Source organism: Sinocyclocheilus grahami, unplaced genomic scaffold (genome assembly GCF_001515645.1).
Source record: "Sinocyclocheilus grahami isolate Dianchi unplaced genomic scaffold, SAMN03320097.WGS_v1.1 scaffold223.1, whole genome shotgun sequence".
NCBI classification, from domain to species: Eukaryota; Metazoa; Chordata; class Actinopteri; order Cypriniformes; family Cyprinidae; genus Sinocyclocheilus; species Sinocyclocheilus grahami.
In genome coordinates, this window is record NW_015505402.1 from 2170939 (window position 1) to 2195298 (window position 24360).

Sequence of the window (24360 nt, forward strand, 5' to 3'; positions counted from 1 at the left end):
CCCCACACACAAAGGTCCTAAGAAATAAAGGCGTTTATGAAAATGTCAAATTCGTTCAGCAAGAGAACTTTTGGATTGGACCAAGTTCGGTGAGTCACTACTTTCTAAAATCAATGTGCAGGAGCTTAAGTTATAATTTAAAGGGGACACCGGATTCCCATTTTCCACAAGTTGCTATGATTCTTTAGGGTCTTCATGAAATGTCTGCAACATACTTTGGTTAAAATTCCTCAGTAGTCATGTAAAACAACACCTTTTTACCTTGTCAAAATTAACAGCTCTGTTCACAGCGACCTGTTTGAGTGTATGTCTCTTTAAATGGTAATGAGCTACTGCTCACCCCGCCCCTCTCTTCCATTTTTTGTGTGGCGCCTTACCATCAAAAAATAAATGAATCCACTGCATCCTCAGTGGCTCTGATGTCGGGAGAAAATGAAGCCCAACTGTTTTCAACATTGATAATTATAATAAATGTTTCTCGAGCAGCAAATCAGCATACCAGAATGATTTCTGAAGGATCATGTGACTCTGAAGACTGGAGTAATGATGCTGAAAATTCAGCTTTGAGACCACAGGAATAAATTACTTTTTAAAATATATTCCTATCAGAAAATAGTGATATTACATTGTAATAATATTTCACAATATTCAAATTTTTTCTGTATTTTTGATCAAATAAATAAATTTTTAAAAATCTTACCAACCCAATCTTTTGAATGGTGGCCTATGCCTCTTCAGATGGGGCTTTATTTCTCAAAAGTGAAACTCTGATTATGTTGAAACATGTTTCATTTTCCTACTGAATTCATTAAACATGAACAACTGTATAAAACCCTATCATAAGACAAGTCATCGTCGTTGTCCTCTTCTCATCAGGAGGCCTTGATTCATCTGGGAGCCAAATTCTCACCTTGTATGCGACAGGATCACCAGGTACACAAACTGATAAAAAAAAAGCGTGAATTGGAGCGAAATTCAGCTTGCTGTGTGCGCAATGACCGCTCTGGCTGTCTGCAGACCTCAGAGGAGGAATGCTCTGTAAGCATTCTACTATCAAGGTTATACGTTTGTTCACCTGACTGAGAAGCTGTCAGGTCAGTGACAACTTTCTATTTCTATTTCAGAGCACTTTGGCTGTGTGGGTGAAATGGCCTCAGCATCCCAGCACTCCTCAGCTGGAGGGGAAGAACCGGGAGTATGGCTCTGTGTGTCATCAGGACCCCAGGTGAGGGAATACGACATCAATCGATACTTCAGTTCACTATTTTCAGAGAGACATTTCAAACATAAAATCGTACTGCGTTTTTGGCAGGACATGTATAGAGCCGGCTTCAGTATCTCCTCATGAGTGGCCTGATGATATCACCAAATGGCCGGTAAGTATTACAGCAAATATACTGTAGTATATATGAAAGAACTATGGAATTAGATGTGGCAGTGCCACAGTACTTTGTTGTAAGAGTTGGTTAGTTATACATTTTCCTGACATATGTACTACAGATCTGCACCAAATATAATTCTGGGAACCACACTAATCTGCCTCATATCGACTGTACTATCACCGGCCGGCCCTGTTGCATCGGCACTAAAGGGAGGTGAGGACAACTGCTACTACTGACTCTCACATTGCATTCTCAACACTGGAACATTTTACATGCACTTATGAATAATTTACCACCATCATGTAATCTATAAAAAAGTAACTGTAATCTGATTATGAGCATTTTCGAATGGAATGTGATCTAATTACAAGTACTTCATTTTTGGAATCTGATTACGTAATCCAGATTACATGTATGTGGGTTTTTGAAATGTCTTGTGTGTTGCTTTGCAGGTGTGAAATCACGTCGAGGGAGTACTGTGACTTCATGAAAGGATACTTCCATGAGGAGGCAACCCTCTGCTCCCAAGTAAGAAGACTGAACCAGCGAAGCACAGAAAAATGTCTAAGATGTGCTATAAGTGATATTAAAGCACATTTATTCATTACTGTACTTATGTAAGATGCAATGAAAGCAGATGAGATGCAAATACTGCTAAAAATGTATTGCACACCTTGTTATTATATGATATGGGTCATGATAATCTGAGCTGATAAATCAATCTTGCATGATTGTCAAAGCAAATGAATTTGTTTGCCAGGTCTTTATGAAAGTACATTACTATTCAAAAGTTTGGGGTCGGTAAGATTTATGAATGTTTTTGAATGAAGTCTTTTATGCTCACTATGGGTGATTTCTTTCATTAAAACACAGTAAAAAAAAAAAAGAAAGGTCATTCTTTTCAACAGTCATTACTCCAGTCTTCAGTGTCACATGATCCTTCAGAAATCATTCTAATATGCTGATTTACTGCTCACGAAACATTATTTATTTATTTGTTTATTTTTGGAAACTGTGCTACATTTTATTCAGGATTCTTTGATGAAACGGATAAAAAGAACAGTATTTATTTGAAATAGAAATCTTTTGTAACATTATAAATGTCTTAACTGTCACGTTTGATCATTTATTTATTTGTTTATTTTTGGAAACTGTGCTACATTTTATTCAGGATTCTTTGATGAAACGGATAAAAAGAATCTTTTGTAACATTATAAATGTCTTAACTGTCACGTTTGATCAGTTTAATGCATCCTTGCTGAATAAAAGCAAGCAATATTAACTTCCTTCCAAAAAAAAAAAATCGTACTGACCCCAAACTTTAAATCTACCTTCTGCTTAGTGTAATCTGTAATCACCATGAAGGTTGCCTTGCTAATCCGTTGTCATCTGAAAGGGCACACCGTGATTTGCCTGTGATTTATGCGTGTGCCAGCTTCAGGGCTTTAACTTAAGACTTAGTGCTAAAAGTGTGTTAAATGTCTGAAGCTTAAAAATGCTATTTCATTTATTATTGGTACAATTTCAGGATGTTTCAATTTTAGATGTTTTGTAATCTAAAGAAACCCCCTACTCTGTCCCTGTCAGGTGCACTGTATGGATGATGTTTGTGGTCTCCTTCCTTTCCTGAACCCTGAGGTCCCAGATCAGTTCTACCGCCTCTGGCTCTCACTGTTTCTGCATGCTGGGTGAGTGCCCCTTAAGCCCTGTTCACATCAAAAACAAAATGAGGAGGCAAATCTCACTGCAGACGAATGCTCTGTTTACACCTGGAGTAAAACAACAACAAAAAAGTGAAACATTGTAGACGGAAGACAAAAATGAAATGAGAAGGCAAAATATCACAGACAGTGTGTGGTCATGGACTGGTCACACCAACAGCGAAACTATGCAAACAAAAGGTCCGTTCAGATCAAGAACAAAACAAAAGCAAATGACCGGTCTATTCAAGCCAACAGCAAAACAAAAGGTAAAAACTGTCAAACAAAATGTCTATTCACGCCACCAGAGAAATAAACATTCACAAATCCACAGCATTCATTCCCACCTAGGGCAAAGCTAAACATTGCAGACAAAAGTGAAACGAAAAAGCACAATATCACAGTGTGATCATGGACTGGTCAAACCAAAAGCCAAACTAAAAACTTCATCTAGGCAAACGAAATGACACCAACAGCTAAATGAAAAATGCAAAAATGGCAAATAAAGCATCTATTTACACTAGGAGTAAAACAAAAATTCACAAATACTCATCATTCATTCCTAGAGCAAAACAACAAAGTAAAACATTGCAAACGAAGATGAAATTGAGACAAAAAAGCTCAATATCACAGACAACGTGGTCACACCAAAAGCTAAACAAAAAAGAGAAACTATGCTAATGAAAGGTCTGTTTAGATCAAGAACAATATGAAAGACAAATGACAGGTCTATTCAAACCCAGAGCAAAATGAAAAGGCAAAAATTTGCAAACAAAATGTCTGTTCACACCATCAGAGAAACAAAAATTTACAAATGCACATCATTCATACCTAGGACACTGCAGACAAAATGTCTGTTTACCCCAGACCAAAACAGTGAAACACTGCAGACAGGGCAAAACTGAAATGAAAATATCACAGACAACATGGTCACAGACTCATCACACCAAAACAAACAAAAAAAAAAGTTCAACTATTCAAACGAAAGGTCTGTTCAGACCAAGAACAAAACGACAAGCAGAAAATCACCTATTACAGGTTTATTCACACCAATAGCTAAATGAAAAGGCAAAAATTGACAAACCCACACCATTTAGTCAGACCTCGGGTGAAGCAAAAAAGCGAAACATTGCAGATATTCACGCCAAGACCATTGCTTCACTTTAATGCAGCATATCCAATCATGCATATTTCACTCGCCCATGCAACAATACAGATATTGGTATATAATAATGCACGTCTCCTCGAGAGTTTCAGAAGATATTAAATAATGTCTGCCTTAAACTGCTCAGACTGCCAAATTACTAGTCTGCAGTGACAATTCAAAGATATTATGAACTCAATTTCTCATCAAAATCGTTTCAGACCAAATTGTTAGAGCTATGCAGTCAATATTCCTTTTACAGCTCTACTCTCACTCTTACTTTGTCAACAATTGCCTCAGGAGTTTCAGTTTTTTTTCTCTCTCTCTCTCTCTATTCTATTTGATAGTTCATACTCAAACGAAACAAAGAAATCTTCTGAGCTATGAAACAATAACCCATAAGCTATAAAAATTCCTTTGTGTTTTAATTACGCACACATGCTGGAATGCTCTACCCATAAGCACCATATCCCATACTGCACTGTTTATCTCAGATGCTTCAAAGGCTGACACAAGATTATCTGCTTTAAGAAACAGCTGACACTTGGAGAAGATGCTGCTATTTAGTATGGTGTGATCTGTAGTAGTAATCAAAGAGAGTGCTTCACTGAGCTGCACTTTGGCTCTTTGCCTTCCTTAAGAAGGCTCAGTAGATTAACGCTTCTGCACGTGCCTCTGTCCCACACCTTGATCATCACACTCTCAAACGTCCTTGAACCTGCTGAAGTTGGATTGTTGTGGTTACTGTTGCATATTTGTTCGTGTTTGGTGGCCATTGCACAATGCATTTTATAATAACAGCATTTGTGGAGACTCTTGTTGTGACATGCCTTTGCCACATTTTTATGAGACAACTGACAGAAGTGTAATTATGACACAGGCGGTGGTTTGTTTGGACATCATTGGCATCATATGTTGTATGAAGGGAATGTTTATGACCGCTGTAGCCATGTCAGAACGTTGTGGTGTGTTGGGAATGAAAAATATGCATTCAAATCCATAAAGATGTCATAGCAGCTAATAAACAACATGCTTGAAAAGTTCTCTCTGTTCCCATCTGTTAAAAACAGGATTCTGCATTGCCTGGTGTCGGTATGTTTTCAGATGACAATTCTTCGAGACCTGGAGAAGTTGGCTGGATGGCTACGAATATCTATCATCTATATCCTGAGTGGCATCACAGGAAACCTGGCTAGTGCCATCTTCCTCCCCTACAGAGCTGAGGTGAGCCCGCTTGACCCATCTTGCCTCTTTTGCGCCGATAGGGTGCCACAACCGGCCCCTAAAACCTGCTGGTCTAGAACTAGAAATCGCTAACATTAGACAGACGGAAAACTAGGTTGCTCACTTTAATCAGTGAAGCTATCTAAACCCCAAATGCTCAATGTGGTGATGTGACACACGTGGATTTGATGGATATCCTGTGTACTTTGGGTTGCACAGTGGCTACAACTGCTTTATTTTTCATCTGTTTAAATACTAATAGTAAAAAATGCTATTTATACATACAGTCATTTGAATCCACTTTCTTTGAATAGAATTAAATTGAAAATTTTTCAAAAATGGCATAAAGGTTTTTCAAAGCCATATGAATAAACGGTGTACTCGTGTTTTTTAAACTGGATTTTTGAATGATTTTTCCTTTTCTTTATCATGGGCGTCATTCTTTGTCATTGACCCACACGCACTGTAAAAAACAAAGATTATTTACAAGAAAATACTATCTCAGCTTTTCTACTTCACAATTTCACGCTTAATTCAATGAGTTACTTGTTGTTTCAATGTAATTATTTCTGAAATTTACAAAAAAAAATATTGTTTCTACAATCCACCAATTTTTTATATATTTTTTGTCAGTGTGACAGTTGTTTGGGAGCTGTTTGATGTCATTGTTTAGGAGCATCGGCTATGACATGATTTCCCAAAATTTTTGTCAGCCAAACTATTAAAATATTATAAAATATTTTCTTGAAGCGCACTCTGAGATTTTAAGTTATTATTTAAATAATTTAACAACACATTCACATTTACAGTTCTTTAAAAAAATAGTGTAGAAACCATTTTCACTTAAAAATTGCTAGTAAATTTCACAAATAATTACAATGAAATGGCAAGTAACACAGTAAAATTAAAAATACATTTGTGTTGGTCACATGACATGGTAAAAGAAAAAATATTCCATATTTGTATTGTTTTTATTTTAGACTTATTTTAAATAATAATTTATTTTGTACATTTTTATAACTGAATTATTAGCTTGTCGTCAACTCCCTCATGATCCACCAGGGGTTTGTGAACCTGAGTTTAAGATAACCCTGGGCTAAGAGAACCAGCACCATGTTGGTGGAAAAGGGGTATTTTACTCTTGTATCTCTGGCACTGAGCTTGTGCCTCTTTTGCTGTCTCCATGTCACTCTAGGTGGGTCCGGCTGGCTCTCAGTTCGGTATCCTGGCCTGTCTGTTTGTGGAGCTGATTCAGAGCTGGCAGATTCTGGCTCAGCCGTGGCGGGCCTTCACTAAGCTACTGTGCGTGGTGCTCTTTCTGTTCGCCTTTGGCCTGCTGCCCTGGATCGATAACTTCGCCCACATCTGCGGATTCATCTCGGGCTTCTTCCTCTCTTTCGCCTTCCTGCCATACATCAGCTTCGGCCGCCTGGACATGTACCGCAAGCGCTGCCAGATCATCATCTTCCTGGTGGTGTTCGTGGGCCTGTTCGCGGGACTCGTGGTGCTTTTCTACGTGTATCCCATCAAGTGTGAGTGGTGCGAGCTGCTCACCTGCATTCCTTTCACCGACAAGTTCTGTGAGAAGTACGACCTCAATGCGCACCTCCATTGAGGGCGAGGCGGGGCTTCGGGGACAGAGGAATTCGATTGGTCATTGATCTGCATCTGCCAGTCCCCAGCTGTCAGTGTTCATCCAGTTGCACTTCGTCTCGCCCCAAATGAAGCCCTTTCTGTGAACTTGGACATTATGCTTGTGTTGTTGTTGTTTTTTTTACTCAAGTGTAAGTTGGATCTCCAACTCTTGACCATGATTTTAGGACTCTTGAGATTGAAGAACGCTTTTTAACGTACTCTAAAGTTTTATGTAGTCTATTGATAAGGGTGTCTGATAATCATACAAAAACAGGGTCACCCTCACCCGAAAACTTACTTTACACTACAGTCTCAGAAGGCAGTGTCATCATAAAAGCACTGGTACACCAAAAGGAGAACACGTCTTCAATTTGATTGTTGTACTTTTTTATGTTTTAGCATGTCAGGGGTAGGTTTGTCTTTGTTTAGTCGACCTCAGAATCCAGGGACGAAAAAACTCTGTACCTTTGGTGCCTTTATAAATGTACCTACTACTGCCATATTTTCGTGACACGTTGAGCACTCAAATGATATTCTTTTATTTGTGTGTTACTTCTAATGGAGTAATGGTTGATTATGAAAGGGTAGTGTTTTAGCTACCCAATTTACTCACTTGTTACAGAATACAGCTAAAAACAACCTGCACCTCTGAAGTGTGTCTGTTTTTCTTGTCTACTAGACCTTAAACTAGTATTAAACTATGGAAGCCCATTTCCACCTCAGAGTAAAATAAATAAATAAATAAAACGGTAACTTTCTCGTAAGTGAGATGTTAATTGTGATATTGTTTCTCGTAATTGCAATGTTAGAACTTGCAATGTGACAATTTTCTCATAATTGCAACTATCTCAATATCTCACAATTGTGACTTTATTTCCCATAGTTGAGACTTCATCTCACAATGTGACTATTTTTCATAATTGCGACGGTACATCTCGCAGTAAGAGTATATCGCGATGTGAATTTTCTCACTTTTTTTATAACTCTGAGGCAGAAACAGACTTCTATACTAAACCAGTCTGACCAGTTTTGTAACTAAATTTAAGATGGTACGAAGGATAATAAATTGTATCCATAAACCCAAAGAAATGCTGGTAACACTTTACAATAAGGTTCCATTTGTTAACATTAGTTTACATGAACTACAGTAACAATGAGAAATTCTTCTAAAGCGTTAATCAATCTTTGTGAATGTTAATTTCAACAATTACTAATACATGATTCAAATCAAAAGTTTTAACTGTCAATATTATGGACATGAGCTAAAAATTAACGTTAACTAATGGGACTTTATTGTAAAGTGTTACTGAAATGCATAGAAAATACAAAAATATAGCTTTGTTATTAGATTTTTTTATTGATTAGATATGCATGATAGTGACTAATGCCACAGAGAACGTTTATGGACATTCTAATTAAAGTTTACATCAGTTCATACACTGTATACATATTTCGCATTTCCAAAACACATTATCACAAATGCAGTAATATATTAGGAATTCTACAACAATTTATTTAACATTTCCAAGGGATGGAAAGTTATAAAAAAAAAAAAATAAGATTTTTTTTCTCAAATGTTCAATTACATTTTTTTATTTTTCTGACCTAATGTTTTGAATGTTTGAATTTTTTTCTATCAAAATAATGTTATTAATGTTAAATGTTAAAAAAATGAAAGAAAATTATTTTTGACTGATCAAATTAAAAGTTTTTGATGAATATGGTGATTTTTTTCCCCAAAAAATAAAAAAATCTCTTTATTAATTGTTAAAAGCAACCACTGTGTTTTGACCAGTAAAGTGTGCAGTGTATCTTGGGCAGTACAAGAGAAAAAAAAATGCTGTAAACAACCAACATCTTTAGCCTTCATATACCCAAATGTAACTGCTTCGATCTCTGTAAATGAGTGCATAGGTAAGTCTCTGGTTCCTTGCTCAGGTGGTAGTAGGGCTTTAAGCCTGTGACTGCCAAGAGCCATCCAGAATCTACACATGGTGTCCTGAATCAGGATTTCATGAGCTAAAGAAACTAACATCCGCTGTTTCGTCGTGCATAAGCCAGGCCTCCAAGCTGATACTCCATCTCTGTGAAGGCCAAAGCCGCCACAGTGATGGCCGAGGGACCCTTCTCCTTAAAGCCAGCTTTCTGGTAGAAGGGCACCAGGAACTCCTCACAGACCAGCAGGGCTCGGCGGAGACCGGGAAGACAGCGCAGGTACTGCAGATAGCGCCAAAGCAAGATAGAGCCTTTGCCCTGCTGCCGACAGTGGCGGTGCACAGACAACACATGGATGTGAACTGTGGGAGAGTCTGGGACGTGTGTGGTCATGGCCTCCTGGATCAGATGGTCAAAAGAGGGTTAGAATGTGAACTTACGGTGATATTCTTGATCTACATGATAACAGGTTTCTTTAATAAAGAACCATGTTTCTCACCCGTTTTAATTTATCTTTGTCCCAGCCAGATCCAATGACGAAAGCCACCAGCTGGCCCTCTTCAAACCATCCCATCGAGAGCTCAGGACACTGGCCCAGGAAACTAAGCACCTCATCAAGGGTGAGTGGACATTCACCAGAAACAGAGATAAACGCTGCAGAGGGAAAAATACAGGGATGAGTCAACCCTGTTATACCAATGCAAACAAGAGCTTATCGGCGGATTCTCAGGTTTATCACAGATCAGATCTGCATGTTGACTAGAGTCTTCTAGAACTTGGGAAGTTCTTAAAGAGTTTAGTTTTTTTAACAGGTATGAATTATCAACTCCCCTTAACTGAAAGAAAAGCAATCACAATTATAAAACATGGTGTAAATTACCATTTGTCTTATTTTAGTCTTATTTTATTATTTATGGTATTCTATGGGGCACCAGATGTAAAATGAACTTAAACCATTTTTTCTTTTCAAATTAATTTTGCATTATTGATATGACATACACTACCTTTCAATCAAAAGTCGGAATAATTTTCAAAAACATTTATGAAAGAAGTCTCTTATGCTCACCAAGGCCGCATTTATTTAATAATAAAAAATAATAATATCATGACTTACTTTAAACTTATTTTATTTTCAATTAAAAATTGAAATTGCAAAATACTATTACAATTTAATATAAGTGTTTTCTATTTGGATATATTTTAAAATTGTATTTATTTCCATGATAGCAAAGCTGAATTTTCAGCATCATTTCTCCAGTCTTCAGTGTCACATGATCCTTCAGAAGTCATTCTAATATGCTGATTTGCTGCTCAAGAAACAGTTATTATTATTATCAATGTTGAAAACAGTTGTGCTATATGATATCATTTTTCAAGCTTCTTTGATGAAAAGAAAGTTCAAAATTACAGCATTTATTTAAAATACAAATCTTTTGTAATATTATGTCTTTACTGCATTTAATTCATCCTTTCTGAATTAAAGTATTATTTTCATACATTTTAAATTATTTTATAATATAAAAAAAAAAAAAATACTGACCCCAAACTTTTGAAAGGTGGTGTACTTCAGTACATACAAATTGCCAAAACTTTACAGAAATTGAAATAAAAATAAATAAGGTAGATAGCTAAATAAGTATTTACGTTGTCAACCTGTTGCCCACAAATCTGACCTAAACCCAACCATCAGATTTCCTAGAGAAATGCCTTCAGCGAGGGATCAAGTGTGTTAGAGCTGCTTAAACTACATTCAGCATCTGCTGACACACTCAGGACAACTAAAACTAGATGTGTTTTTATCTAAAAACATTTTTCACATTATTGACACTCACTGCACAATAGTTAGGTACTTCTGGCTCTGTATTTTGGTAAATCTATTTGCAGCACCCCAATATAACCCCACCGTCTGTGCAAAACATCTTACCTTCTCTCTCTATCTCAAACACACTAATGGCGTCCTGTGGGGTGAGATTCCGGAACTCGCTAGCAGGTAACGTGTGTCGTCGCTGCCGTCGAGAACTGGCCACGCTCAGCGGCGTCTTCAGAAAGAATGGCTTCAGGAAGGGTGAGCTGACGACCTGCGGTGCCATCATCTGACACACACACACTTCTGACTGCTGGAGGACAGTGCTGTCTGAAATACCTCTTCAGCTCTTAGTTTTCTCTCACTTCAAAGTTTGCGGACACTGCTGGCTTTCCCTCAGTGGATTTGTTCGGTGGCTCTCTTCTGCGGTCTGATGTGTTTGAATCCTAACACTCTACCCCGTCGCTGTCACCTCTCCTCCTCTTTAACCCTCCCCCTCGTCCCTCTCTTTGTCCCGGCCCGCCCAGATCTGCTAAAGTGTCCCGTCTTTAGAGGGATAGTACTGTGCGCACGTGCCAGGTGAAGCTGCAGCAATTTCCTAAAAGTCTCTGTGCTAATAGCCTACTCACAGCGCAGCTCCTAACGCTCACCCAGAAACTGTTTGTACAGCTAAAGAAAGCTTTGTAGTGTTTACGCCAGCCCTGGTAGCCCTGTTACGTATTTGGTGTTACCAAATTCAGCAAGCTGGTACTTAGTAAGAGAATAAGGACACTGAGAACTACATACCAATATGCCATTTTGAGATTGTCAGCATCGGCTGAAAAATAAGCCCACTGGGTCAATTAACAGAAGTGGCGTATAAATCTCATTGTATAAATTTCACTCAATGGTGTAACATTTCCAAAATCATTGGGTTTTCATCAATTTGTCAATACATATTGCACATTACACTACCATTCAACTGCATTTATATTTAATCAAAATACAGATTTAACTAGTATGAATTATTAACTACCCTTAACTGAAATAAAAGTAATCACAACTAGCAAAGTACAAAGTATTTACAAATTACAAAGTAGCATATAAGTAACCCATTTGTTGCCTATCCAGATGAGTGTTTTTACAGTATTTTATTGGACACCAATTGTAAAAAATAAATAAATGAATAAAAAATAGTACTGTAAATAAATACCCAACTTTTTCAGACTAGCCTAAACAATATTTTTTTTTAAAGTCAAATTAATTGATTTGGTATGACATACACTAAAGTTCAAACGTTTGGAATCAGTCATTTTTAATGTTTTTTGAAAGATATCTTATGCTCACCAAGGCTGTGTTTATTTGATCAAAATCACAATAAATCAATAATATTGTGAAATATAATTACATTTTTAAATAACTTTTTTCTACTTAATATATAAATTAATTTGTGATGGTAAAACTGATTTGTAAAACATTTCGTATTATTATCAATGTTGAAAACATTTGAGCTGCTTATGATGCACTTTTGATTCATAAAAGTATACATTTCTTTAAAAGAATATTACTGACCCCAGGCGTTTGAACAGTGCTGTGCATGTTTTGATATTTATTCATATTAATAATTTAAAATGTATCAATATTAATATTTTTTCACATCACAAAAGGGTTAGACACCTAAAGTTTAATTAGGTGTCTAACCCTTTTGTGATGTGAAAAAATATTAATATTGATACATTTTGTTTTTAATAACATGGTTTACATTTACCTAAACATCCGCTCAACTTGCCACATCAAGTGTGATTCTGTATATAGTCTCTATATAGATTTATGGATAGTATATTTTCTAGCCAAATAGTGTGTCATTTTATTGGTTTATTTTCAGTGTTGGTTAGTTGTTGTGTAACCCAGCCTTCTGTTTAAACGAGCAAGAAAATTAGACGTATATGTGTTTTTGTCCTTTATTTACTCAGCATTTCTAAAGTACATCACATTGTGTTTCATGTTTTAATTACTCTGAAATCATCACCAGTGTTCATTTTGCTTAATTTATCAATTTCATTATGCAAAGGATATCATTCAGATGTTCATTGTTTATTTTGAATACTGCTTGCTTCATTTATTGATTGCATTTATTTGAACATCCTTTGTTTTTGTACAGTCCCATTTTTATATAGTTTAAAGATCATTTTACAACCTATTTAGTGATAAAATTATTCCCTTGGAGAAGAATGTATTACCTTTAGCATATAGTATAGTCCAGTCAGTGATAGATTAGTAATTATTTGATAACACAGCATGAGGCTTAAACATTTACATGTTTTTTTTACACTCTGCTGTTCATTATTGTCCAATGACTCTTCCTTTTCAAAAATACACAGTTTAAGGAGCTTTCAGACTTCCCAGTATTGTGCTTAAGGTGTTAATGCCATCTGACAAACTAAATATATCTAGTCTACTGACTTACTGTTCAATAACCGGCTGAAGCCTGATGAATCCAGCTCTTTACCTTCCAATACATCAGACTCAATGAGAGGAAGCTCTGGGTTAATGCTGGACCTCATCTGAGGAGGAGCTACTTCAATTTAAGATGACTTGACCTTTAAACGACCCCTCCGAGTAATTCCAATCATCAGCTGAACTACTATTTAGTGTAGAATCTATATTGGCATCCTTATATTTTACAAGTCCTGTAATACAAGACAGTCTTTTAATAGTAGGCTATTTTAAGTAGGCCTAATCATCACTTGATACATACTAACATTTGATCATTTAGATCAATCGTGTTTCACAGAAGTTGAGATTATCTTAGAGAGATAATAAATCGCTTGTTGACCTGTAAAATATAGGCTAAAAGCTATTAGGAGGCAAATGGATGAGTCATTCAGGGCCAACACAAGCTGACTCACTCAAACACTGTGGCATTATAGTCTTCTGTTTGAGCCATCAGAAGTGTTTATAACTGTGTTTGACTCATTATTTCTGTGGTCCTCCACTAACATGCTCAGACAATGACCATGGAGTCTGTGGTTTATTTTATGACTTAATAACTTACCTGCTTTTTAAAGCACCAGTGTCGTCGCCAGTGTTGGGGGTAACTCATTACAAGTAATGCGAGTTACGTAATCAGATTACTTTTTTCAAGTAACTAGTAAAGTAACGCATTACTTTTTTAATTTACAAGAAAATATCGGAGTTACTTTTTTTATAATTGTTTTACGTGTATTCATGCCCCACCTGAGCTGCATTAAACAGTCTGCGTTAAATAGCCTACTTCTAAAGGTAATGCCATTACAGACGCAGCTTCTGTGCCACCTCTGCCATGCAAGCATGGACTTAATAATTTAATTAGTTACTTCTGATGTAATTGCATTAAATACTGTAGAGTACTATAGAACAATTCTGTATAAAACAATAGCCTAGTGTATTTAAAATCAAAATATAGCATCTAATGTTAAAATGTACGTACGTACATGTAAGAATATAAATGTAAGAATAATTTATGCGATTTTATATTATACATCTGAAAGAATAAAAAGAACAGCTTCATGTCTATTCAACTGGTCAAGGTTGATATAGGATTTAGAAAGTAATTAGTAATAAGTACTTCAATACTATTTAGAGAGAGTAATTAGTGCAGTAATCTAATCACATGGGTGAAGATGTAATTAGTATCTATTAATAATTTTTTAGAGCAACTTACCCAACACTGCTATAATGTTATATTATTCTAATTAAACATGTATATTAAAGAATCTGCCATAGAAGATGATGCATAAATTAGGTTAAAAAAAATAACCCCAAAAAATGTATAATCAATTTTTGTGCATCTGTAAATAAGTACTAAAGGTTTAAATATCTAAATAAATAAATCAAGGGAAGAAAATGAAGTAATTTTTAATAAAGTAAATGTTTCAGGAAGTGTCTGGAAGGGTACTGAAGTGCACTTTAGTATCAGTACACAGTAGTAAAGCACTGCACAACAGAAGTATATGCTAGTGCAGGGTAATAATAGTAAAACACTCTCAAGTGCAGTAGAATTATTTTTCTAAATTACAGTTGCTTTGAAGTACATTTTATTTTCAGTGCCACTGACCAAAGTATATCAGAAGTACATGCAAAAATAGCGTATTAGAAGTGACAAAATCACACATTTTGCTTAAGTGCTGCTAAAATAAGTCAAAAAACACTCCAAGGTTTAACTTCTTACATTTAGGATATAACACTCATGTCATTTATATACAACAGTTTTTCCATAATGATACATTAGGTACACACCGATGTATGAAATATTATCTCTTAAAGTATATTGCTTTCATAAATAGTATTCATTTTGAAAGTACACTTTAAATGCACTTCTCACAAGTGAGGAACAAGAAGGCACAGTGGAATATTTAATTGAAATGGCACATTATTTGAGGAAATAAATATGCATATTCCAGAGCAGTGATAAAGCTTACATCAATATTATCATGCAGAGCTGTTATTTTACCAAGTACTTTAAAATCAACTTCCACTTTCATGGAATGTAAAACAGCAGACTGGACATTCTGCCCAACTTTTTTAGTGATTCATGGAAGATAGTAATGCAGAGTTTGAATAACGTAAGGGTGATCACTTTGGGTGAAGTAAGCTTGATAAAATAGTCCTAAAAACCAAGCGCAAGAAATATGACACACCACCAGAACAAGCTCATCGGCCTCAGCCAGTTATGTTCAGAAACAAAAGGCCTGGAACAAGAGTCAATCATGTTCAAAGTGGGATACTGGAATGGGAGTTCATCAAACTGCAATGTGGAGACATGTCGGGCTGTACAAAGAAGGAGATGGGCAGGGTTAAACATCCAGTTCATCATCATCCATGTGAAAATGGCTTGAGGGACCCAGGAGAGGCTGGCTAGAGCAGCAGGTACTCTGAGTGTTCAGACTTTCAGTTGAGCCAGATAATCCTACAGAAATGACAAATACTGCAGTTAAAAAAATCTACTCTACACAAATATCAAAACATGTAACATGCCATATTTTATAAACAGGCACATCAAAGTTGAACAAATATGTCAAAGCAACAATTTAATGATTGATTAAACCAGTAAAACTGGAGAAGAACTTTTTGTGCCGTATAGGTTTGCATGGCACTGAGAACAAGAACATGGAGGAACAGCCGAGAGAAGGACACAGAAGCCTACATACCCATTACTCTTCCATACCAATAGAGCAGGAATCAGGACCTAGAGCTGCCCAGAGCAAGACCACGAGAGAAGGCAGGAAGGCAGGGAAAGGAAGTCAAGGAATAAATGGCACACAGGTTAGAGCTGAATGGCCGAGAGCCAGAAACACAGCGTTTGTCAAATTGCAAGAGAGAAAGAACGAACAATGTTTTTCGAAGAGTGCACACACGCTCAGGACAATAATGTCTCTGTAAAGGACACACTCAAAGCATGCACAATAGGCTCTTGTGTCCGGATGTGTACATACCAGGGAGGGACAGGTCTCCAGGGGGGTCACTTTCAGTCTTGGTAAAGCTGCTGTGCTCACTGCTGCAGTCATTCATCACCTCTTCCTCCAAATTCAGTCGATCCTCTGTATATATATATAAACAATAGATGCCAATAAAAAAATTTTTAAAAAGTATCCACAAATCAGCAGGAATTTCACCTGCAACAACCATCTACCATTTCACTAATGAAAATGATCATCTATCATCATTCTAATCCTTTATTTTCTTTTTCCATGAAAGGATGGATTGTGAATCGCCAAAAGTTCATTAAAAGTAGACCATGAAGGCATTTTGTAATTGGAGGGAATATTATTAGATGGTTTAGAGTTTGGTCTGTTCATCACAGATATTTCATATGACTTCTGAAAACTTGATTTCTTGATATGTAGTATGGACTAATCATTTTATTTTACCAAGTACTTTAAAATAATAGATTATTCTTTATTTAGTAAAAATGCATTATTAATGCATACACGACACTAGCAATTTCTGGATTCTTGATCAGTATCTTATGTTCTCCACTTGTTTTCAAAATATTTGTAATATGCCCTTCAACAGCATGGGGTTATGAAGTTTTTTTATTTTTTTAATTGATACTTCTATTCAGCAAGGACACATTCAATTAATCAAAACTGGCATTAAAGACATTTATCATGTTACAAAAAAAATTCAATTTCAAATAAATGCTTTTTTTTCTATTCATGAAAGAATCTTGAAAAAATAAAAAATGTTTTCCACAAAAATATTAAGCAGGGTTATTATAGTTAACTAAAACATTTGAATTACTGGAGATAAATTAAACGTAAAATAAAATATATAAAAAAATGAAACTTCAAATCAGCATTATGCAAGTCAGCATATCTGAATGATTCTAAATGATGAAAATGTAATAATATTAATGCAGCATTGCTGATCATAAAAGACTTCTTTCAAAAACATTAAAAAAAAACACCACATAATATGTAGCCAAAGTGGTAAACAATATGACTTTGAAATGTTCGCTTCTATGACAGCACATCTGAACATGCCCCTATCAACACTTTCAACCAGGGCTGTCGATCTATTAAAATCCATAAAAACATGCTACGCTAATTAATGTGTCAAATGTATTCCAATTAATCACATATCAATATGTCCAGAGAAAAAAACAACGTAAGACATTACATTATTGTGATGAAAGCATTTAACCGACACAAAATTAGCTTTAACGTAATATAGCACTTGTTTTATTTTCCTATTTCCAGTGAGACAGTGATAACAGTGGAGTCACTCACCATCTTCAGGAGACAGTGAATCAGAGGCGTCCTCCCCAGCCGTACCCTGACAATACAAAGACAGTGAAGAACATGAGAAAGGTGCAACCCCATCAAGCAGGCCGTGTGTAACATGTTATATGGGCTGTGCTGCTGACCTCAGTGGGGGCAGGACTGCTGGACAGCAGCATGTGAGCTTGTGCATCAGACATCTCAGACAGTTTTTCTTCATCCTCCTCCTGAATGGGTGACGATGGAGAGCGTAGAGTGCTGCAAACACACAGACTGTCAGGACTAGGGATGATGTACTTATTAAGTCTTCTAGTACAAACACTATTTAATGTTTGTGCATTTGTCCTTATAGTAGGAAACATTAAAGGGGTCCTATTATGCTCTTTTACAAAGTCTCGATTTTGTTTTGGGGGTGTACTAGAACAGGCTCTCATACTAGGTTGTTCGAAAAACACATTATTTTTCACATATTTTACATTATTACAACACCTCTCTCCCCCGTCTGGCATGAACGACTCGAGTAGTTCCTGTATAAAATGAAGGCCCGCCTTCTGAAATACGAAATGTGCTGTGATTGGTTAGCTGGGCCAGTGTGTGTTGTGATTGGCAGCACTCGGCACCTGGTCGGGAAATGTCATGACCCTTACCATCCTGCTGCGAGCTTCAGTGTAAATATTGTGTCAAAATCATTTCCACTGATCCGCGATTTAGACTCGGATGATTGGAACCACTCTAAGTTCGTCTGCCTTGTGGAAACTTGCGCATCTCCGACATAGTGATAACACTCGTTGCCTTCTCTAGTGCAGCTCAACCAGGTCTCGTCCCATTCGTCGATATTTGTGATATCACAAATCCCGGAAAATATGCGTTGTAGTCCAAACGAGTCGTTCATTGGAGATTTTTGAAAAGTGATTTCTGTTAAATAAAATATCTCCTTTTGAAGTGGACTTTGAACTTTGTAAATCTTTTTTATGCTCAAACAGCAACATTACAGACTAACTAAAGTTGAAAAAGTGAAAAAGCATAATATCTCACCATTACAATTAAATGCACTGGGTGGCGCTGTGGACATGTGACACTGGTCTGATGAGCGGTGAAGAAGTAGGAAGTGTTTATATTCTAATCTGTATATTCACAGTCCCACAGGATGGGGATCTGCTTTCACGGTGGAAAGAGAACACAAGCTCCTACAAAAATGGGGATCTGCTTTCACGGTGGAAAGAGAACACAAGCTCCTACAAAAAATGTGGACACTCATCAAAGAGGTGTCTGTGTCTCAGCAACCTTTGTGCCGTAAGGGCAAATTTTTTCTACAGCAGACCCTGTGATTAACAGGATAAAACGTTCACCTTTTTTTTTTAAATATATATAAACATGTGAAAGAATAAAAATGTAATCGCTTTTATACAGACACTAGTTTTGTATATGTGCACTACCCTAATTACAGGCATCTACTTCTCCACTCTATGTCAGATGAGTGCTTTTTTATGGTTACTTTTTAATCTTGATGTGCTTATTGATATATAAATATATTATATATAAACAAATGTGTGTCATTCAGTTATTATTATTATTTATTTTTTGCCTATTTTTTTTTTATTTGACCATTTTCTTCGTCAAGTAATTAATCAATCAATCAATCAATCTTTTTATTTGTGTTAGAACCCTCAACAAAATTATTTGAAATGGGCACTTTTAGTTAAAACAGGAAGACGGACTGTTTGAGTCAACATGCGTACTTCCTGAGATGCTGAGTATATTTTCCTTATTGCTACAACGAAAAACAGGATGTACTGAAAATGGCAAGTGGAGTCATTATTCGGGTTTATGGAAAGGAGAAGTTCATGACATCTTGCTGTGACAAGCAGATGCAGGAAGTTCAACCCTTAACTGGCCATTAACTAGCTATTATTACTCAGTCACGAGAAAGCAAAGATCACTTATCAAAAAATCCCACCTGAGATCAGCCAAAAGCATTATTTTATTTTTGAAAGCAATGTTACATAGTCCATGAAATAGTTTGACAAGTGCTGTTTTTATTCCTGTGTTAACACATTTCCTAGTAAAAAATCTGTGCAGTGCTGGATACGTTCAAGGGGACAGAGAATCTTGACTTGTTCACATGACTGTTTTTTTTTTTTTTTATTTAGCAAGGAGGTATTAAATTAATCAAGTAAGAGTAAAGAAATGTATAATGTTACAAAAGATTTCTATTCAAAATAAATTGTTTTTTTCATCAAAGGAATCCTGAAAAAAATGCATCACGGTTTCCTCAAAAATATGAATCAGCAAAACAGTTTCAACATTTATAATAAGAAATGTTTCCTGAGAAGCAAATCAAATCAATGATTTCTGAAGGATCATATAACACTGAAGACTGGAGTAATGATGCTGAAATTTCAGTTTTGATTTGCAGGAATAAATTACATTTTAAAATATATTCAAATGGAAATTTGTTATTTTAAATTGCAATATTTCACAATATTACAGTTAGGGCTGCAAGATTAATCGAAATGAAATCGCAAAGGTGATAAATCGCGATTAGGCACAAGCTGCGATTGTAATGCGTATCTTTCAGTGAAGCACGGTTCTGTGATCAGTAGTAAATCTCCATCCGAAGGCCAGAGGGCGCTCTCGCACTGAAACTCCAAATACGCCTCGCAGAAGAAACCCAGGAAATCACTATAGCAGTTGTTGAATAAACATGATTTAACTGCTTTCATTAATTCATCGTGACAAATAAACCAACGCCTACGACAATATATGGTTTATCCGAGTTCGTCTTATTATAATTATTATTATAATAAAGTATATAATAATGCAATGCTAATCGACATAGCCTTTAACACTGCGTAGAATACTATGACATATGTTGCTTGCTTTATTCTGTGTAAGAAGCCACATCATCTCACAGAAGGATTTACACACACGTTATGAAGTGAGTTTGGAGTAAAAAACATGTTATTAAATGTGGTATTTTCACGTGCTTTCAGATGAAGCAGCATTTACTACACAGAGCCGTAGTTCACTGTCAAGCTACGCAAACAGATTTCATAATTGCAGAACGATTTCATAATCGTGTGATTAAATCGTCTGCGATCATGAACGCGATTTTGCGTAGCTTGTCAGTGAACTACGTCTCTGTGTAGTAAATGCTGCTCCATCTGAAAGGACATGCTGGAGATTTACTTCTAAACACAGAACCGGCTTTACTGACAAGATGCGCATGACAATCACATTCGATTAATCGTGCAGCCGTAATTACCGTTTTTACTGTATGTTTTGATCAAATATAAGCACCCTTGGTGAGCATAAGAGACTTCTTTCAAAAACTTTTAAAAATCTTACCGAACCCAAACGTTTGAATGGTAGTGTATTTATCCAAACAATGTTGTTCGGCTTAATTGCTTGTTTGGGTCAGTATTCAAAAACAAACGAAATTTCAGTTTTGATTTGCAGGAATAAATTACATTTTAAAATATATTCAAATGGAAATTTGTTATTTTAAATTGCAATATTTCACAATATTACAGTTAGGGCTGCAAGATTAATCGAAATGAAATCGCAAAGGTGATAAATCGCGATTAGGCACAAGCTGCGATTGTAATGCGTATCTTTCAGTGAAGCACGGTTCTGTGATCAGTAGTAAATCTCCATCCGAAGGCCAGAGGGCGCTCTCGCACTGAAACTCCAAATACGCCTCGCAGAAGAAACCCAGGAAATCACTATAGCAGTTGTTGAATAAACATGATTTAACTGCTTTCATTAATTCATCGTGACAAATAAACCAACGCCTACGACAATATATGGTTTATCCGAGTTCGTCTTATTATAATTATTATTATAATAAAGTATATAATAATGCAATGCTAATCGACATAGCCTTTAACACTGCGTAGAATACTATGACATATGTTGCTTGCTTTATTCTGTGTAAGAAGCCACATCATCTCACAGAAGGATTTACACACACGTTATGAAGTGAGTTTGGAGTAAAAAACATGTTATTAAATGTGGTATTTTCACGTGCTTTCAGAGTAGAATACTATGACATATGTTGCTTGCTTTATTCTGTGTAAGAAGCCACATCATCTCACAGAAGGATTTACACACACGTTATGAAGTGAGTTTGGAGTAAAAAACATGTTATTAAATGTGGTATTTTCACGTGCTTTCAGATGAAGCAGCATTTACTACACAGAGCCGTAGTTCACTGTCAAGCTACGCAAACAGATTTCATAATTGCAGAACGATTTCATAATCGTGTGATTAAATCGTCTGCGATCATGAACGCGATTTTGCGTAGCTTGTCAGTGAACTACGTCTCTGTGTAGTAAATGCTGCTCCATCTGAAAGGACATGCTGGAGATTTACTTCTAAACACAGAACCGGCTTTACTGACAAGATGCGCATGACAATCACATTCGATTAATCGTGCAGCCGTAATTACCGTTTTTACTGTATGTTTTGATCAAATATAAGCACCCTTGGTGAGCATAAGAGACTTCTTTCAAAAACTTTTAAAAATCTTACCGAACCCAAACGTTTGAATGGTAGTGTATTTATCCAAACAATGTTGTTCGGCTTAATTGCTTGTTTGGGTCAGTATTCAAAAACAAACATGCAGTGGGTCAGGTTTACCTGTCGGGTGACTTGCTGACTTTGCTCTTCTGTCCGCCACTGTCTCCAGAGTGGTCAGGTGAGCTGAGCTGCCTGCTCTCTCCACTCAAGCTCCCAGAGAAGTTGATCTCGTCATACAGAGGTGCAGATGGAAGGCCAGGGGACATGGCACCAAGACCGTTCAAAGCCTCCAGCAGTGAGATGGGCTCAAAGCCAGGGGGAACTGAGTCTGAGCTCTGAGAAAAGGGACAAAATAACGAGAATCAGAGAGTGATGCCATGCTGTCTTGTATGGAGACAACACAGATGGATATGTGTCATACCGAGTGCTCATCATGATCCATGCTTTGAGCCAGTACTGGACTGAAGGAAACAGGAGAAAGTGCTCCAGGCTTCTTTCTTACAGCTCGAATCTGAAGAAGAGCTTGAAACGCTGGAGACAGACAAAAAAGGCACTTCTAAATTTCTTCACAGGCTTTTCGGGATGTTACTCAAATGATACACAACTGTGGGAGTGTTAAACTGATAGTTCACCCAAAAATAAAAATCATGGCTTAATTTACTCTCCACTCATGTCATGTTTCAAACCTGTAGGACTTACTTCTATGTAACAGAAAATAAGATATTTTGAAGAATGTGGGTAACTAAAGAGTATTAGTTCTTTTTGACTTCCATTCTATGGTCACAAAATAGAGTGGAATTCAACGGGAACCGAAACTGCTTGTTCTCAACATTCTTCAAAATAAAAAAAATAAAAAAAACACTGAAACCATTTTATCAGCATTCTTCAAAATATCCTTTTGTGTTCCACAGAAGTAAATGATGACAGAATGTTTATTTTTAGGTGGACTATCCCTTCAACAGCAGTTACATACGCAGTCGGCAGATCGGGCAGTTGTTGGCCTGGTAGCGTAGAGTATCAGCGCAGGAGTTACACAGGCACAAGTGCCTACAGGGCAAAATCAGAGTGTCCCGCAGATCTGACAGACACACTACACACTCGTTGCTGTTGTCACTGTTCTCATCCTCAGATGGCTGGGGGGGGAAAAATCACAATGACATTTTCCATTACTAATAATACAGAGACCTATATAAATATATAGAAAATGTAATGAACAGCAGCAATCATCTTTTTACCTTTGTCTCTTGGTTGTTTTTGTTCTCAATTCCATAAATCTCTTGTAGCAAGTAACTGACACGGTCCACCTGTGGTGTATAAGCAAATATTTAGGAAAAAAAATATTATGAACTGATTACCATCTCTACTTCAGAATGTTACAAACAGGACAATATGGAAATCATTAAGACTCACTATTTGTTTCTGCTTCAAAGGTTTGACTGAGAAACTGCCATCAACATGCTGTAAATGTAAAAAAATAAAAAACCTGTGATGCACAAATACACAACCGCTACAAATAAGCATTTCAGAAATTGTGCATATGACATCAAATTCAACTCACTCTTTCAAATGCTGCCAACAGTACATGTGCATGTCCCAAACAATCTGAAATAAATGGTTACAATTAAAACGCAGATTCATAACAGCACTAAACAAACACACTGATTGGTTCTCTTTTGAAATATTCGGGGAACACTGTGCTGTATAGACACAACATGAAAAAGTGTTGTTGAGAAACTTTCTCTCTTCAAACCAGCAACAAGCATCAACAGTGTAATGTTAAGAGATGTGACAAAGTGTTAGAGCAAATCCTTTAAAGGGGTCATATGATGCGATTTCAATTTTTCCTTTCTCTTTGGAGTGTTACAAGCTCTTGGTGCATAAAGAAGATCTGTAAAGTTGCAAAGACTAAAGTCTCAAATCCAAAGAGATATTCTTTATAAAAGTTAAGAATCAACCACGCCTACCTAAAACGGTTCGTTCTAACACGCCCCCACATGTCTATGTCACGATGTGGGAAGATTTGCATAACGCCGCCCAAATGTTCACGCAAAGAAAGAAGGCGTAACTTTTATTCTCGCTGTAGTATTGTTGTTGCCGCCGCAGCCATGTCGTGAAGACGCTGTGTTTCGTTGTGAAAGCGAAACTACTTTGTTTGGCCTTCCAAAAGAGGACGATATCGCTTCGTCATGCCTGGAGCTGATCCGTGCTGGTCGCTGAGGAAATACATCAACTTAGTGCTGTGGATCGCCGGATCGGCTTTCACCGTGGAAGAAGC

The 24360-nt window shown here is 36.6% G+C and overlaps 3 protein-coding genes across 5 annotated transcripts in view; 1 reads left to right on the top strand and 2 right to left on the bottom strand.

The window, feature by feature from the left end:
- The window catches only part of LOC107596807 (inactive rhomboid protein 1-like), a 32365-nt gene extending 24549 nt beyond the window's left edge, over window positions 1-7816 (top strand). For both annotated transcript variants that reach the window (XM_016287634.1, XM_016287636.1), the window contains 9 exons: window positions 15-89; window positions 877-1038; window positions 1125-1225; window positions 1313-1376; window positions 1501-1595; window positions 1835-1910; window positions 2970-3070; window positions 5297-5450; window positions 6646-7816. In XM_016287634.1, the coding sequence (XP_016143120.1) occupies window positions 15-89; window positions 877-1038; window positions 1125-1225; window positions 1313-1376; window positions 1501-1595; window positions 1835-1910; window positions 2970-3070; window positions 5297-5450; window positions 6646-7065 (1248 nt within the window). In that variant the 3' untranslated portion in view covers window positions 7066-7816. The remainder of the gene's footprint in view (window positions 1-14; window positions 90-876; window positions 1039-1124; window positions 1226-1312; window positions 1377-1500; window positions 1596-1834; window positions 1911-2969; window positions 3071-5296; window positions 5451-6645) is intronic.
- A 1010-nt stretch (window positions 7817-8826) lies between these two features.
- Window positions 8827-11478, bottom strand: LOC107596820 (serotonin N-acetyltransferase-like). The gene is made up of 3 exons (XM_016287666.1): window positions 10945-11478; window positions 9520-9674; window positions 8827-9419 (listed from the first exon to the last, which is right to left on the bottom strand). The coding sequence occupies exons 1-3, from the start codon at window positions 11111-11113 to the stop codon at window positions 9114-9116; spliced, it is 630 nt and encodes a 209-aa protein (XP_016143152.1). The 5' UTR covers window positions 11114-11478; the 3' UTR covers window positions 8827-9113.
- A 3814-nt stretch (window positions 11479-15292) lies between these two features.
- mgrn1b (mahogunin, ring finger 1b) overlaps window positions 15293-24360 on the bottom strand; it is a 12591-nt gene continuing 3523 nt past the window's right edge. The window contains exons 7-17 of one of the 2 annotated variants that reach the window (XM_016287647.1): window positions 23644-23687; window positions 23496-23543; window positions 23321-23389; window positions 23059-23218; window positions 22507-22616; window positions 22206-22420; window positions 17711-17822; window positions 17574-17619; window positions 16278-16382; window positions 15993-16036; window positions 15671-15751 (exon numbers count right to left, since the gene is read on the bottom strand). In XM_016287647.1, coding sequence (XP_016143133.1) covers window positions 15996-16036; window positions 16278-16382; window positions 17574-17619; window positions 17711-17822; window positions 22206-22420; window positions 22507-22616; window positions 23059-23218; window positions 23321-23389; window positions 23496-23543; window positions 23644-23687 — 950 coding nt within the window. In that variant the 3' untranslated portion in view covers window positions 15671-15751; window positions 15993-15995. Of the gene's footprint in view, window positions 15752-15992; window positions 16037-16277; window positions 16383-17573; window positions 17620-17710; window positions 17823-22205; window positions 22421-22506; window positions 22617-23058; window positions 23219-23320; window positions 23390-23495; window positions 23544-23643; window positions 23688-24360 lie in introns of both variants that reach the window. The other variant, XM_016287646.1, reaches the window with a different exon arrangement.